The sequence below is a fragment of the Tursiops truncatus genome, chromosome 2 (assembly GCF_011762595.2).
Source record: "Tursiops truncatus isolate mTurTru1 chromosome 2, mTurTru1.mat.Y, whole genome shotgun sequence".
Classification (NCBI taxonomy): domain Eukaryota; kingdom Metazoa; phylum Chordata; class Mammalia; order Artiodactyla; family Delphinidae; genus Tursiops; species Tursiops truncatus.
In genome coordinates, this window is record NC_047035.1 from 113,656,418 (window position 1) to 113,673,363 (window position 16,946).

At 52.0% G+C, this 16,946-nt stretch overlaps 2 protein-coding genes across 9 annotated transcripts in view; one reads left to right on the top strand and one right to left on the bottom strand.

Annotated features, from left to right (window-relative positions):
- SENP8 (SUMO peptidase family member, NEDD8 specific) overlaps positions 1-16,665 on the top strand; it is a 69,219-nt gene extending 52,554 nt beyond the window's left edge. For 3 of the 6 annotated variants that reach the window (XR_012330202.1, XR_012330203.1, XR_012330201.1), the window contains 2 exons: positions 1,833-1,957; positions 2,757-16,659. The gene's annotated coding sequence lies outside the window, so the exon portion shown is untranslated. Of the gene's footprint in view, positions 1-1,832; positions 1,958-2,756 lie in introns of all 6 variants that reach the window. The other 3 variants (XR_012330199.1, XR_012330200.1, XR_012330204.1) reach the window with 2 other exon arrangements.
- Positions 1-16,946, bottom strand: part of GRAMD2A (GRAM domain containing 2A) — a 35,351-nt gene that overhangs the window by 7,424 nt on the left and 10,981 nt on the right. For all 3 annotated transcript variants that reach the window (XR_012330198.1, XM_033851936.2, XM_033851937.2), the window contains exons 2-3: positions 882-962; positions 39-96 (exon numbers count right to left, since the gene is read on the bottom strand). Coding sequence is in view for 2 of the 3 variants with exons in the window: in XM_033851936.2 (XP_033707827.1) it covers positions 39-96; positions 882-962 (139 nt within the window). In the remaining variant the exon portion in view is untranslated. The remainder of the gene's footprint in view (positions 1-38; positions 97-881; positions 963-16,946) is intronic.

Here is a 16,946-nt window from a genome sequence, read left to right on the forward strand (position 1 = left end):
CTCAGTGGGCAGTGAGAAGTCGGCTTCCCCACACTTACCCCTTCTCGGCCGCACTTCTTTATGTCTTCACCCTTCAAGCCTTCTGGCCAGTGCAGACTGCAAAGAAGACATGCCATTCCAGGGACAAGGAACCCTCAAAGTCCTACCCATGCATCCTTAGTGCCAACTCTGTCCTGGCCTCAAGCCACAAGCTTGGGGCAGAGATTGGAGGCTGGGGCCCTTCACAGCGGGCGCAGAGCTCGCCCTGGGGAGGTGCACTCCTGAGGCAGGGAGGGGTCGCTGAGAGCCCTCTTCCCCGACAGCTGTGAGCGGCTGCCCCCAGGAGGTATGCTCGGCCTGAGCCTCGATGTCCCAGAGCTGCCCACCCCTGAGTGTCAAAAGCCCTCTCCCGTTTTTCTGACCTAGGCGCAAGCAGAGGAGCGGACCGCAGAGTGAATGAGCAGGAGGCACAGGGATGGGGAGCAGGTGGGGTGGGGGTGTCAGCCTCACGGCTCCAGGGCCTGGCCATGGGCCATGATCCCAGCAGGACTGCCCTCTCCTGCAGTCTGCAGCTCTGCAGCTCTGCAGTGAGGGGCTGGGCAGACTCACCTGACCTGACTGAAGCTACCAGGGCTGGCGGAGCTGAAACGCAAACTTTTGCCCCGGCCAGGTTGGCCTGAAGACAGGTGGGCAGGGAGGAGGCTGGTAACCCGAGAAGCCTGGACTCTGCTAGGTCCCAGTGCGCTGGGACAGGCCTGGGAGTGGGAGGAAGAGGCCCCGGGCAGCCTATGCCCAACCTAACCCCCCTGACGCAGCCTTAAGGCCCCCTTTCGAACAGGTCACCTCCAGAGGGCTTCCCACCCCCAACCAGTATGTATATCTGATCGGGAGAGGGGCCTCACCTGGAGCCTCGGAGTCTCTGGACCCTGCCTAGTTTCTCCGTGCTCTTCAAAGAAGCCGTCTTTCCGTGCATCTGTTGAATACTGAGGAGAAACAGGCCCTCATCAGGAAGGGGGGCTCTCTGGGGACACCTTTCCCAGCCAGCTCCACCATGTCCAGGGCAGCTGCCTCTGCCCCCTACCCAAGACCGGCCCTGCTATTCAAGGTGCGCTGAAGATGTCACTGTCCAGAGGCAGCAGCCCAGGCAGGGCTTCAGGGCAACTGACAGAGAGAGGAGACTCACTCACTGTCTTTCCTGGAAGCGTGAAGTCCAGTTTATGCCTGAGTATGAAGGAAAATCAATCTCCCAGGTAGCTCTTAGGCCTCCAGCCCCACCCTTGAGAAGGCACCTGGGAGGGAGGACCCTGTGACTTGCTCCCGACCGAAAGCAGAAGTTTCGGAGGAGCCCAGGCAGTACTACCATAAACCATCAGCTTCTGGGAAAGGATTCTGAGCACAGGAGACCTTATCAAGGCTGAGCAGTTGATACTGCGCAGATGTGGTCGTGAACTTCAGCCCACAGCTGAGTGTGGGCTTAGGGGGCGGGGATGCCCCACACCAGGAAGTGGCCTCAATGCCTTCAGACCATCAGGGTAGCTCGGACCTGAGAGCCAAACCATCACAAAAATGTCCAATAGAGAGGGCCCGAGAGGGGGGAGACACCCTCTCCATAGGCAGGTGGGGCTCCCCAAAGGCTTTTGAATTCATGCCTCCACTAAACAGCTCCAAAGCCTAGGGTCCTCCCCTTCCTGCTCCTCCAGAGCAGAAAGACTAAAGCTTGAGCAGGCAAACTAGCCGCAGCTGAGTGGGCCCAGGGGTGATGGGAAGAGAGGGTGGCCAAGAAGCAGGGCCACGGCAGGGCAGTGTGGTGGTCGTGAATAGGTAACGGGGTCTGTGCACTGGTCTCTCAGCAGGTAAGGAGCTGGAACCTGGAACCTGCAGATCCCAGCGCTCCGTCCCTCTGGGCAGTGTCACCAGGCAAAGTCAAATTCTCTTCTTCAAGAACAGAGTTACTGGGACTTCCCCGGTGATCCAGTGGGTAAGACTCCACGCTCCCAACGCAGGGGGCCGGGGTTCGATCCCTGGTCAGGGAACTTGATCCCACATGCGTGCAGCAACTAAAAGTGCACGTGCCGCAACTAAAGATCCCGCGTGCCACAACAAAGATCCCGACGCGGTGCAGCCAAAATAAATAAATATTTTTAAAAATAAAATTAAATTAAAAAATAAATTAAATAAATAAATAAAAGAAGAGTTACTGCCTAGCCAAGATCTGCCAAGCCCCTCCAGGATTATTCATCTGACCCTCCTCCCACCCTACCATTGTACAGATAGGAAACTGAGACCTGCCAGGGACAGGCTGTACCCAGTGTCACACAGCAAAGAGCCAGGTGATCTCACCCACCAAATGAGCCCAACCACAGCCATGTGGCCTGATTACCTCTGTCCTCAACCTTACGGTCAGTTTTGGTGCACATATCATGTATGTCCTGAATCTTTCAAAGTGACAGGTTGTGCTAGCGATGTGACCCTTTGACTCCTAAAGTTAATTTCTGAATTTATTTGGGTCCATCATAACACATTTCGCAGAGACTTCTCCCCCTTGATTTTTTTAATGCTTATTATAGAAAATATGAGAAATATAAAATATATAAAGCATTATGATCAAAAATCACCCATAAGAAAAAAATTCCCCCAAAATCACCCAAAGAAAACATTTATGCATAAATATATAATTTACGTAAGTGGGATTATATATCATATAATTTGTATGCCCTATTTTTGCTTAACATAATTTCATGAGAAATTCCCCATGTCCCTATTCATTCCTTGGACAGATTCTCAGAAGTGAAATTTGTGGATGGAGAATAAGCATTTCTCAGGATCTTCAGACCCACTTCCAAAATGCTTTCCAGGTGCTCTACCAACGAGCATGGCCATCAGCACTATATGAGGGTGCCCGTTGCCCTACATCCAGGCCATACACTGGGTATTATCTTTTTCTCACCTTTGCAAATTTGATAGGCGAAAATATATTGTTTTCATTTCTATTTCTGCTTATTGACAGGTTGAACATTTTTGCCAAATACATATTAACCACTGGGATTTCATCTGTGAATTGTCTATAAGGATCTTCATGTCTTTCTTATTGATTTGTATACCTTCTTTGTTGAGAAGATTAATCCTTAGTTTATCATTTTTGCAAATACTTCCCCCATTTGCCTTTCAGTTCTGTGGTATTGTTGCTGTACTTGTGTTTAATTTTTGTGCGGCCCATTCCATCCCTCTCTTTCATCTCTCTGTTTCTTTCTTGCTTTGAGGATAAGAGAGGCCCCTGAGGCAGAGTGTGTACAAGTCAAACCACCGAGCCTTAGAGACCTTGAACCCTACAGCCCAGGAGCCCACGGGGCCACCAGGGAGGAGATGGGTGTGGGCTCCGCTCTAAGGAACACACTCCAGCCCTGGGGACCAAGGATAAAACAAGACCCCAAGAGGAAGAAGGAGGAACTTGATCATGGTTTCAGAGGCAGGGAGCCTGTCACTCAGGCACTGGAAAGTGTGATACGAGTTGTCAGGGCTGCAGGAGCTCAGAGGACACACAGAGTGAAAGAGTTACAGCAGGACTCCCAGAGAAAAGGAAGCTGAGCCTTACCAGCTGGGTGGGACTATAATCCTGCTTGGCTTCCATCATCTAACCCTGCGTAATAATCACGCCTTTGCATAGATTCTAAACCCAACCCATCCTTAGGTTCAAATGTGACCTCAGGGAGGGGCGCCTTCTGTCAGTCCTCCCCCAGCCTAGTGATGAGCCCTACTGCAGGCTCTCAGCCCCGAACCCCAGGCTCCCTCTCAGGCACCTGTGTGTGAGCTCTAACTGCCCACCTCCAGGGGCTCCAGGACGCCTCCTGCAACATCGCAGCCCCTGAGCCTAGGGCACCGCCAGCGTGCAACAGGCACTCGTGACGTGACATGTCTGAGGAAGGACTGTGTGGACAGTGTAAGTGAGATCAAGAACAGAGGTTGGAGGAGAGATGGGCCATGAGAATAACAAAAAAAGGCTGCCACGATTCCCACAGCATCTCCATGAAAAAAATAACGGTAAGAAAACAGGAGTCCCTTGGGGTAAATGACTCAAATATGTTCAAACTCAAAGCAACCCCTTTTCGTGTGATGAACATGATGGTCACAAGCCAATCCTTCATGTCCATCGATTAAAATCAGCCCCTCCGGGCCGTCCTGATAATGCTGTTGATACAGAGACCCTGGCTATGGCCAAAATGCACTGCTTTCAAAATCACCTTCAAGTCAGACTTTCTACTGATTCGTCTTCTTTCCCATAGTATTTGTTTAGATGAGTAAAAATAAAGAGATGGGAGCAAAGTCAGAGGAAAAGCTAGGTCTGGGGTGATAGTCATTGAGAATTCACCAACAGAACCAGGCAGGTGGGGTCCACCCAAGGAGCAACAGGGCCCTGACCCAGACGAAGGAGGTGGCAAGAGCAGGGCGCTGGAGAGTGAGGGGCCAGGCTGGGTCCCCGCCCCCTGCCGGCAGTCTCTGTCCACTCCCACAGAGCCTTCCTCAACCTAGTTGCTCTTGCTATGTGTGTTGTGAACCATACCCGCTGCCCATCCAGCCCCATCACACCTCCATGTGCAGACTATGGAGTTAATATCAAGGGTCTTCAAAACCGTATCTATTTTTTCAATCAAAGCCACAAAAAAATGTCGTTATTGTCATGAGGGTGATGGAGCACGGGAGGCTCAGTAGGCTGGACATTAAAGGGGGTAGAAAAGGTTTGAAAATTCCTCAGATGAGGCCCTTTCATTCTGCTGAGCCTAGTCCAAAGGCAAGATGCTGATCCAGAGGACACAACTTGTGCTTGCCCTGCCCTCAGGCCTTGCTGGCCCCAGTGGGAACTCAGGCTAACTGCCCATTCCTTCATTCCTTACTGAGCTTATCCCCCCAGGAACCCAGTATGAGCCTGCCCAGCCCAGGGGGCTGCTGAGAGGGAGGGGATGGGCAGCCAGCACTGAGAGACGTCGGGAGAGAAGCAAGGCCCATCAGGAAAGGGGAGACACAGGGAATTCCCTAGTGGTCCAGTGGTAGGACTCCGCACTTTCACAGCCAAGGGCCCGGGTTCAATCCCTGGTCGGAGAACTAAGATCCTGTAAGCCAAGCAGCATAGCTGGAAAAAAAAGAAGGAAAGGGGAGACACAGAGAGGTTAGGAGAGGGAGAGAGAGGCAGTGCAGAGAAGACCCAGAGAGGCTGAGTCTAGCTGCTTCCTAGGGACCTCACAGACGAAGCTTCATGGGACACTTGACACATGCACTCCGCTCTGGATGCCTCCCCCGGGCCCAAAATATCCACACCAGGTAGATACTCCCCCACCTAAATCCCTAATGTGACACCTCGTCCCTCCAGAGCGGCAGAGCCTGCCATCTAGACGAATCCATCAAAGTGAGCTCAGCATCATCCCCCCAAATCTGCTTCCCCTTGAAAGGCCCCGTCCTCCACAGTTACCCAAGCCAGAGTCCTCAACTCACGCTTCTTCTCCACCGCTGCAACCAGTCAACCGCCAAGGCCCCGAGAGCCTGGCACCACCCGACCCACCGTACCATCTACTGTCTCCACTCCTGCTACAGCAGGCAAGCCTAGGCCACCATCATCCTCTTCCTCGATGCTGGCAACAGCTTCCTAACTACACCTGCCCCCAGCCTTGCCCTTCCACACCTGGCACTCTCCCACACCCACACTGCCAACAGAGCCACCTGGGGCCCAGATCTGAGCCTGCCCCCCTCCTGCTGACTTTCCTCCTGTAGTTCCTTCTTGCCTCCTACCTGGCCTTCCTGACCTTCCTGCTTCCTTTCCAGCCTCACCCCTACAGCTCAGCGGCAGCCCTTCACCCCTGCATGTTTGCTCTTCCTGGAATTCCTTGCCATACTTATCTACCTGGGGAATTCCCTGGTCGTCTTTCAAAGCCCAGATCAGGCGTCACCTTCTCTGTGAAGCCTTCCCAGCTTTCCCCCATGCAGAGCTGGTCATCCCTCCTCTATGGTCCCTGGTCCCTTCTTTCACGCTGCTGCTCCAGCCCTTACCACCCCAGACTGTGCTTGTCTGTTTAGACATCTGAGCTCCACCAGGGGTGTGTCTTCTACATCTCTGTACCAGCAGCACACAGCAGGCGCCCAATGTTTGCTAAATGAATGCGTGAAGGAGAGACAGAGAAAGGGACACGATGACACTTCAAGAGGGAGGAGGGGAGAAAAAAAGCCGGGTAGTAGGGACTTCCCTGGTGGCTCAGGGTTAAGAATCCGCCTGCCAGTGCAGGGGACACGGGTTCAAGCCCTGGTCCAGGAAGATCCCACATGCCGCGGAGGAACTAAGCTCATGCACCACAACTACCCAGCCTGCGCTCTAGAGCCCTCGATCCACAACTACTGAGCCCACGTGCCACAACTACTGAAGCCTGTGCGACTAGAGCCCGTGCTCGGCAACAAGAGAAGCCACCGCAATGAGAAGCCCGTGCACCGCAACGAAGAGTAGCCCCTGCTCGCCGCAACTAGAGAAAGCCTGTGCGCAGCAACGAAGATCCAATGGAGCCAAAAATAAATAAATAAATAAAAATTTTAAAAGCCAGGCAGTAAGAGTGAAGGAGGCACAGAGAACGATGGATGCCCAGCAGGAAGGGGAGGGGTGGTGGACAGGAGTGGAGGGGGGTCACCCACAGATGGGCCCTCCCCTCCGGGAGCCCCGGCCTGTGGAGCAGGCAGACAGCCCGGCCCGGCAGCGCCAGGCACTCAATCCACGCCGGCTGACTGATCAAAGAGGAGCCTGGGTGGGAGACAGAGGACATACGGAAAAGGGTGAAGTGGCTCGGAAGGGATGGGAGGGGGTGTTTGGGGAAAAGCACAGGCTGGGCCCCTCCCAGCCCCACAGCAGTGCTCACTGGCTGCACCCCGCTGGGCTGTCGCAGCTCCACCCGCTCCCCAGCCCCTCCACCAGAACCCTCCCTAACCACAGGGCAACCCCTCCCCTCGCTCCTGGTGCTGGTGCTGGTGCTGAAGCAGAAAACTCGGCCAGGCCTGGCAGCCGGAGCCAGCTGGGCCTTTGTGGGCACTGGAGGGTCCCCTCAGGTGTCTCCTCCCCCAGGGGGATGTCCACACTCTCCCAAGTTGTCTTCTAGTTGACACCTGAGATGCTAGAGTGTCCTGTGGGTCCTGTCATCTCTTCTCAAGGCCAGGGCCAGCTCCCCCCACTCCTGCAGGACGTGGGTCCCAATCAGCTCCAAGGAGAGACCTTTTCCAAACAGAAAACACATCTTAGGGAATTCCCTGGCGTTCCAGTGGTTAGGACTCCGCGCTGGCACTGCCCAGGCGGGGTTCAATCCCTGCTTGGGGAACTAAGATCCCGCAAGCCACGTGGAGCGGCCAAAAAAAGGAAAGAAAACCCATCTTAGCAGCAGGCCCCTGAGAGTGCAAAGCCAGAGACAGCGAATAGAGCCATCTAGGGACAGGGAGCTGAGGGCGCGTGTCCTGGAAGGAACGTCCACCACTGGGGCTCAGCAGCCTAGACCTTGGGGCGCCTCCAGATTCCCCCAGGCTCCCTCACCCCACCCCACCTCTACATCTCAGCACACAGCTCACCGCCTACTTCACAGAGAAAAAAGACCATCCTGTTAACTCAGAAGGGTAGCCTGCCGGGTACACACTAGAATCACCTGTAGAGCTTTTCAAAAAACCAAAGAAAAATGATCCCTGAGCTCTGTTCTCAAACCAGTTAAATCAGAACCTCTGGGGGTAGCATTTAGGTAACTATATATTTTTAACTTGTTACTGATGTGTAATTTACATATTGAAAAGTGCACACAAAGTAAGTGAACCGTGCAACGCATTTCACAAACGGTGCATACCGGAGAAGCTGCCCTCCAGAAGCCCCTCCCACGCCTTCTAGTCTCACTGCCCACTCCCAACCCCCCACCCCCCGGTCAAAGAGAACCACCTACGCGACTTCCAACAACACAGATTGTCTTTGGCTCTTCGGGGACTTTCTGTGGATGGAATCACGTGGTACGTGTTCTTTTACTCGGCAACACACTGGTGAGATTCATCCACACTGCTGTGTGGCTGCAAACTCTGCATTTTCACTAATGTTTAGAGTTCCATTATATGGACATGTTGCAACTGATTTATTAATCTTACTGTTGAGGGGCATTTTACTATTGAGTTTCCAGTTTTTGCCTGTTACAAAACCGTTGCTATAAACATTTCAGCACCTTGTGTCTTGTGCACACAAATATTCGTTTCTATGAGTAAACACTTAGGGTTGGTATTGCTGGGTCATGAGGTTCAGCCTCAGGCTTTTAAAAGCTCTCGGGTGATTTTAAACCCCTCCTTTGTTTGGGGCTCAGAGGGGGACGCATACCTCCTGGTCTCTGAGGCCAGTCCTCCCACCTGGGCTCCGGACCTGGGGCTCTGACCCTCCTGTGCCTTCACCCGGCCCTCTGGAGTTCCAGGAACATCCTTGGCAAAACAGGGAATCACGCTCTTAATAGAGATTTCCTTCATCTGTTAAGGTCGCAGAGTTCATTTCCTGAGTTTTGTCAAGGAAGTAAGGCCAGCCCTCCCGTGTGGCAGCGTCCAGCCCTGAACCACACTGTGTCCTGCCCAAGAGCCCCCCCTATCTTTCTCTCAGGGCCACTGGCCCGAAGTACAGCCCAGAAAATGGCTGACAAGACCTCTCCCCCAGGGAAACTGGAATAACGTGGACAGAGTCAGGCTCGTCGTCAATACACTGAAACTTGAAGTGGAAAGGCAATCTCCTTTTGCAAAAAAAAACTCTATTATTTCTTACATAGAGGCTGCACCTCACTTTTTATTTTTCTAAGCTGATAATCCATATCTAGGACAACAAGGACAAGTTTCACCTTTTCCACCCATCAGGGAAGGGGAGAGAATCCCATAATTGAATTCCATACTGAGTGTAAGGGCGTGTGGCTCTGAGCTGGGGGCCACATGCTGGGCCCCGATCCGTCTGTCCTGCTCAGCAGCCCTGGCAAAGGACTCAGGGTGGGGCAGGTGCTCAGCCTAGTCACAATCCCTACTTCCCAGGAGCTGGTCTGAGAACCCCTGGGCCAGGAATATGCTTCGTTTCCCTTTACTACATGTGGCAGCTTTGAAAGGGAATGTGGAGGCCCAGTTTGTACAGATGACCCGGGCTACAGGATAGAACCACGGGGGTGCTCCAGACCCGAGCAAAGCCACCCGCAAGCTGACCAGCGCCCTCTTTAGAATGAAAAGCTGAGGGACTTCCCTGGCGGTCCAGTGGTTAGGCCTTTGCCTTCCAATGCAGGGGGTGCGGGTTCGATCCCTGGTCGGAGAGCTAAGATCCCACATGTCTTGCGGCCAAAAAAAACCAAAATATATTTTTTGAAAAAGCAATATTATAACAAATTCAATAAAGACTTTAAGATGGTCCACATTAAAATAAAAATTTTTAAAAAAAGAATGAAAAGCTGAGCTGGCCCATCAGGATCCCTTTCTGATGAATCCTAACTGGGAAATACGGGAGGTGGAGGAGGCGGGCCAAAGGCAGTGAACAGGCAGGAGAGAGCCGCAGGTGTGCTGGGCCAGAGTGACTGGGTGCACCTGGAGATTGGGTCGAGAATGAGGAAGAGAGTGAAGAGAGAAGCAGGTGGGCCGTGGGCCGTGGGCCGTAGGCCAAGCCCTGCCCTGGGAGACAGCGAAGAGGGTCCGCTCCCCGCGGCAGCTCCTTGACTTTCCATCTGCTCCCAATGCCCCGGCCCTTGCACCCAAGACCAAAAACCCCCATACCTGGTTTGCCCGAAGACCACAAACGAGGGCACACATGTGATGTCCTTTAAGACATGATGGGACTTCCCTGGTGGCGCAGTGGTTAAGAATCCGCCTGCCAATGCATGGGACAGGGGTTCGAGCCCTGGTCCGGGAAGATCCACATGCCGCGGAGCAACTAAGGCCGTGCGCCACAACTACTAAGCCTGCGACCTAGAGCCCGCGAGCCACAACTACTGAGCCCAAGTGCTGCAACTACTGAAGCCCGCCCGCCTAGAGCCCATGCTCTGCAGCAAGAGAAGCCACCGCAATGAGAAGCCCGCGCACCACAACGAAGAGTAGACCCCGCTCGCCGCAACTAGTGGGGCAGGTAGTACAACTTAACACCTCACGGGTGAAGAAGGGAGGCTCAGCTGGGTTCACTGGCAGGGCCAGGACTCCATAGACGGCTGATACCCACACCTGGGGGTACCATACCTGCAATGCGCCAAGAAAGGGAAGAAGCCTCTGAAGAAAGTTCAGCCCAAGTCTGGCCCCATTAACGATGGAGCCCCCCGGGGGAAGGAGGTGAATGGATCTGGCTCACGATCTCCTCTAATCTCAGTCCAGTTCTAGTCATGCAAGAGAGATGCACCATTCCCATTGCACAGATGAGGAAACTGAGGCCCACAGAGGTAAAGCACTTTGCTCCTGACCACATAACTGGAAAGCAGTGGAGCTCGAATTCAAAATCCAGTCTGGCTGAAAGTGTGCACTCTTTCTACCGTGCCTGGAGTGCTCGAGGGACCCAAATTCTGCCCTTTCCTAGAGCTCTCCCTGCTGCAGGGCCAGGCCCCTGCTCTCCCCACAGGCCCAGTACAGGGGGACTAGGGGAAATGGAGGGGGTGTCTACTGGGCTGAGATGATCATGTGGGAGCCCTTCTGGGAAGTGGGGTTCCCTAGATCAGAACCCCCCAGCCTTTATCTCCCTTACCCCAAGAACCAAACACACTGGATGAGCTAGTTGCTAGGAAGATGTGGGCTGGCCCAGCCCTCTGGGGGCAGCTAGATCCAGCCTGAACAAGGACCCCTTTGAGCGCTGGTGCTAACAAGAACTCCTTCTACCTACAGGGATCTCAGAAACCCTGGGTCCTCCCATCCAATGGGAGCTGGGAGGGCCAGGGGCAAGGCTGGCCCCATCTCCCACTCTCGGCAGCCAAGCTGCCTGGTTGACTGGACCAGCCCTGGTTAAAGGGCCCCAAGCCCTTTTCCCTTCTCCCTGACCTCCCACCCAGGCCTGGGCTCTCAGCACACCAGAAAGGCCCTGCTCCTCATGCGGACAGAATCTGGGAGCAAAGTGCTCAGGCTGACGCTTCTCCTGCCCTCGGGAGCCGCGCTAAGGAGCCCCCCCTCCCAGGTCTGCCTGGGCCCTGCTCAGCTAAGCTGCTGCTGCCCGAGGTAGGGACCCCTCTTTCTCACCCCCCAGGACCTCTCCTCCCTGAAGCCTGGCCGGCCTGTACCTCCAGGGAGAGCAGAGCCGTCCCTCCCTGTGCCCACTTCTGCTCAGATAGCCTCCTTTGCTGCATCACCTGTTGATGCGGCAGTCTCCCCCCTAGACTGTCATATTCATCTCTTACCCCAGGGCCTCGCACAACCTCAGGCTTACAGTAAGTGCTCCATAACTGTTTACCGAAGAGACAAACGCTCCCTGTGGAAAACCCCTCTGTGTAGTTTGTTTAGCAGTGGTGGGGCCTCAGGATGCCAACATAAGACCTGGAGTAAGGGAATTCCCTGGAGGTCCAGAGGTTGGGACTCTGCGTTCTCACTGCCAAGGGCCTGGGTTCGGTCCCTGGCCAGGGAACTAGAGTCCCACAAAACACACGGCGCGGCCTGGAGTGAGAACAACTCACTCAAGTTTGCCTCTGGCTCCCCTGACCCTCCGGGTGGCCCCCAGGCATCTCCCTCTGAGTCTCCTCCCTCCTCTCTAAAATGGGGAGAATCCTTTCTCTGGCCTGCAGATGGTCAGGGCCGCTGTGAGGATCTGAGACAGGTCACGGCCCAGCCCTGGGGAAGGGGGCCGGTTCTCACAGCCTTGCCCACTGGGCCTCCCACCCCTGCCTGCACCACTGAGAGCTGAGTTGCCCCCCTACCCTCCCATCATGTCCCTTGAAGGATGCCCAGAGGTGAGCTCCCCATGGGAAGTAGAGATGGGAACACCACCGGGCCCCCCACTGCACCCGCAAATCTCCATACATGTCCTGGGACAGTGGCAGCGGGCAGGGCCCTCTTTACACCTGGGTGGCATCCATGGACTGTGTCCTATCCCCTGGGGCCCAGAGGTCCTCCCACAGCTCAGGCCCAACCATACTCAGGATCCCACCCTCTCTTCTCTCTCCACCAGAGGTACGAGGCCAGCAGTTGCTGCCCCCTTCCTGGCCAGAGCTCAAAGACCTGCAGAGTGAGAACAGTCACCAGGGAGACAGATGGACAAATGGCTGAAACCTGGAAGCTTTGCTCCCGGGGATACGCAGGATTTCCTACAAAGCCCCGGCTACGATGGAGCAGGGAATCGGTTCTGCAGAGAGTGACCTGCCTGTTGCTGGCCTCCTCCCACAGTGCCCACCGCTGGAGCAGCATCTGTGAGAGCTGGCACCCCTGGACCTGGTCACAGACCACTTTTTCTTGGCAGGCCACTCGGGGCCTGGCTGTTTCCAGACAAGAAGCTGGTCATTCAGGTCTAAACACAGACTTGCATTCATGAAGAAACAGAGCACCCCTGTGCTCCTGGGGGCCACCCTCTGCCGGGCAGGCTGAGGGGAGGGCCCACAGACACCCTCAGATGCTCACCCCCACTCAAGGCTGCCTGGAGGTGTGGCTACTCCCGGGACAAGTCAGCTCTGTCCATCCATGGGTAGCATCCAGCATACCCAACTCCAACCATCCGGGGACACCCAGCTCAGAATCACTCTGGCTTTGGGGACCCACCTGGCTCTTGTCAGGGCACAGGCAGTCTCGAGCAGGCTCAGTGTCCTGGAAGAGCCTGGGCGTGGGGACAGGAAGACAGGACGCAGGCCTAGAAGTACCTCTCACTGCTGTGGGTCCTTGGAGAAGCCACTCTCCCCTTCTGGGCCTCAGTTACTCCTCTGCAAAGGGGCAAGAAAGTCTCAAGCCAGGAGGGAAAGCAAATGTTGTCTGAGAGAATAACAAAGCCTAGGCAGGAACTGGGTGAGGGGGCAGATGGCCACTGGCTCTCCGTGGTCAGAAAAACCCCAATCCCAGGACAGGCTGGCAGAAGCCCCTCTGCCTCCATCCTACAAATGCCAATTGAACGCCTGTATTCGCTCAGCTCTGTGTAAGTGCTGTGTACACGAAGAGGGATAAGGCATGCTACTATCCCCAAAATGCCCGGTGGGAGAGGCAGACATGAAACAAATATTTATAGAGATGGATACATAATTATAACTGTGTAATGTACATTACGAAGGCAAAGCACAGCGTCCTAGGAGGACCTCTGTCAAGGAGTCCTGAGTCACCCGTGGAGAGTGGGGAAGACCCCCCGAAGCAGCAGGATCTGCACTGATGGCCAATGGATGCTAATCAGACTGAGGGGCTGGCAGGGTCAGGGTGGGGAGGATTGGAGGGTGTTGGGAAGGGGTCCTTGTAGAGGGTTTATTAGAGGGTTTATGATGTGCAAAAGCCCTGAGGCCAGATGTGTGTGGCACGTATGAGAAATATAAACAGAGCCTTTGTGTCTGGAGGGTAGAGGTGAGTAGTGAAGTGATGAGCAATGAGGCTGGAGAGGTTGGCAGGGCTAGATCATGCAGGGTCTTGTGGGCCCCAGTAAGGGTTTTTGTCATTCTCTTAAAAACTATGGGGTGGGCTTCCCTGGTGGCGCAGTGGTTGAGAGTCCGCCTGCTGATACAGGGGACACGGGTTCGTGCCCCGTTCCTGGAAGATCCCACATGCCGCCGAGCGGCTGGGCCCGTGAGCCATGGCCGCTGAGCCTGCGCGTCGGGACCCTGTGCTCTGCAACGGGAGAGGCCACAACAGTGAGAGGCCCGCGTACCGCAAAAAAAAAAAAAAAAAAAAAACTATGGGGGGTAGGGCTTCCCTGGTGGCGCACTGGTTGAGAGTCCGCCTGCCGATGCAGGGGACACGGGTTCGTGCCCCGGTCCGGGAAGATCCCACGTGCCGTGGAGCGGCTGGGCCCGTGAGCCATGGCCGCTGAGCCTGCGCGTCCGGAGCCTGTGCTCCGCAACGGGAGAGGCCACAGCGGAGAGAGGCCCGCGTACCGCAAAAAACAAACAAACAAACAAACAAAACAACTATGGGGGGGCCTTTTGCGCTGCAGAAATGGAGTCGGAGACACTAGATATAGCTGCTTACCCCCGCAACTGGTTTCTTCTGGGGACTTTGGGCCCCCAGATTTTGATATCTGATTTCAGTATATACAGGAATTGGCTTTTTCTGGAAAATGTATGTGAAAGTGCGATTTTAATATCCATCACTTTTATACTTATATGAAAGTCCATGAATAAAGTAGTTTATAGTAAAAAAAAAAAAAGAAAAAGAAAAGAAGAAAAGCTATGAGGAGCCAATGAAGGGATTTTAAAGGGAAATACACTGTCAACTTTGTACGTTAAAGAGTACGGAGCAGCGTCTGTTTGAGCTGGCACCCCTGGGCGTGGTCACAGATCACTCTAATACATAGATTTATTTCAAAGTCATCCAAAGGGTGTGGGGCAGGGGGAGCACAGGATGAGTACTGATGAAATAGGGACAACCTGATGTCGGTGGTTATTGTAGTTGGTGGTGATGAATACATGGGGGTCCCTCCTACAACTCTCCTCCTCTTTTGTATATATTTAGAATTTTCCATGGAGACAGACCAGTTAGGAGACTGTATTCCAGCAGAGAGATGAGGTCTCAGACTTGGTGGCAGTGGTGGTGATGGAGGTTGAGGGATAGATTCACAATATATATTTCCAAGCAGAACCAACCTGGACTTGGTGATCAACTGGATGTGGGGCATAAGGTAAGAAGTGTCAAACCTGACTCTAGATTTCTGGATTGCAAGCAGGATACTGCTGTGTTTTGCTGAGACAAAAGAGGGGAAAATATACTGGAAAAAGAACATATTTGAAGGAAACAATCATGAGTTCAGTCTTAAACATGTGTGAGAAACATTTAAGTGGAGATATCCAGTTACATATGAGTAAGGAGCTCAGAAGAAAGGTCCAGGCTGAAGGGATACATTTCTGAGTTATTGGCCCATGGTTGGGTACAGGAGCTAGGAAGATCCCCCAGGGAAAGTGGGTACATAAAGAAGAGAAGCTATCGAGAAGGGTGCCAAGACCGATTCAACAGGGGAGAGAATAGTCTTTTCAACGAATGGTGCAGGGACAACTAGACATCCACGTGCAAAAGAATTAAGTTGGATCCCTATCTCACACCATGTACAAAAAATAACTCAAAAGTGTGAGAGCTAAGACTCTTAGAAGAAATCATATGTGTAAATCTTTGTTTGATTAGGCAATGGTCTCCTAAGCTATGACACCGAAAGCACAAGAAACAGAAGAAAAAATAGATAAATCGAACTTCATCAAAATTAGAAGATTTTGTGCTGCTAATGATATTGAGAAGGTGAAAAGGAAACTCATAGAATGAGAGAAAATATTTGTAAATCATACATCTGATAAGGGACTAGTATCTAGAATATATGAAAAACTCTTATGACCTTGCAGATGTCATGCTAAGTGAAAAAAGTCAGTCACAAAAATATAAATGCTGTATGACTCCGCCTATGTGAAGTAGCTAGAGTAGTCAGATTCATAGAAACAGAAAGTAGAATGGTGGTTGCCAGGGGCTGGAGGAGGGGGGCGGAATGGAGAGTTATTTAACGGGTATAGAGTTTCAGCTTTGCAAGGTGAAAAAGTTCTGGAGATTGGTTGCACAACAATATGAATACGTATATTTAACATTACTGAACTGTACAAATGAACTTAGAAATGGTTACGATGGTAAATTTTATGTTATGTGTTTTTCTTAACCACAATTAAAATCTTTTTAAAGAACTCAACACTGAAAAATAAAAAGACAAATAATCCAACTAAAAATGGGCAAATGTTTAAATAAACATCTTTCCAAAGAAGATATCAGATGACCAATAAGTACACAAAAAGATGCTCAACATCATTAGTCATCAGGGAAATACAAATCAAAACCACAATGTGATACCACTTCACACCCCCGAGAGACTGTAATTCATATCAGGTGCTGGTGAGGATAAGGAGAAACTGGAGCCCTCACACATTGCTGGTGGGATTGTAAATTGGTGCAACTGCTTTGGAAAACAGTTTGGTGGTTACTCAAATGGTTAAACGTTTACTATATGATGCAGCAATTCTACTCCTAGGTACATATACCCAAGAAAACTGAAAATATATGTGCACACAAAATCTTGTACAAGAATGCTCATAGCAAAGGGAACCCTCCTACGCTGTTGATGGGAATGTAAACTGGTACAGCCACTATGGAAAACAGTATGGAGGTTCCTCAGAAAACTAAAAATAGAATTCCCATATGATCCAGCAATCCCACTCCTGGGCATATATTCAGACAAAACTACAATTCAAAAAGACACATGCGCCCCTATGTTCATAGCAGCACTATTTATAATAGCCAAGACATGGAAACAAGCTAAATGTCCATCAACAGATGAATGGGTAAAGATGTGGTACATATACACAATGGAATATTACTCAGCCACAAAAAAGAATGAAATAATACCACTTGCAGTAACATGGATGGACCTAGAGATTATCATACTATGTGAAATCAGAAGTAGAAAGACAGGTACCGTATGATATCACTCATATGTGCAGTCTAAAATATGACACAAATGAACTTCTCTGTGAGACAGACTCACAGTCATAGAGAATAGACCTGTGATTGCTAAGGGGGAAGGGGGTGGAGGAGGGATGGATTGGGAGTTTGGGATTAGCAGGTGCAAACTATTATATATAGAATGGATAAACAACAAGGTCCTACTGTAGAGCACAGGGAACTATATTTAATATCCTGTGACAAAACATAATGGAAAAGAATATTAAAAAGAATGTATATGTATGTATAACTGAACCACTTTGCTGTACAGCAGAAATTAACACAACATTGTAAATCAACTATACTTCAGTTTTTTAAAGTTTTTTAAAAAAGGAATGCTCATAGAATTATGA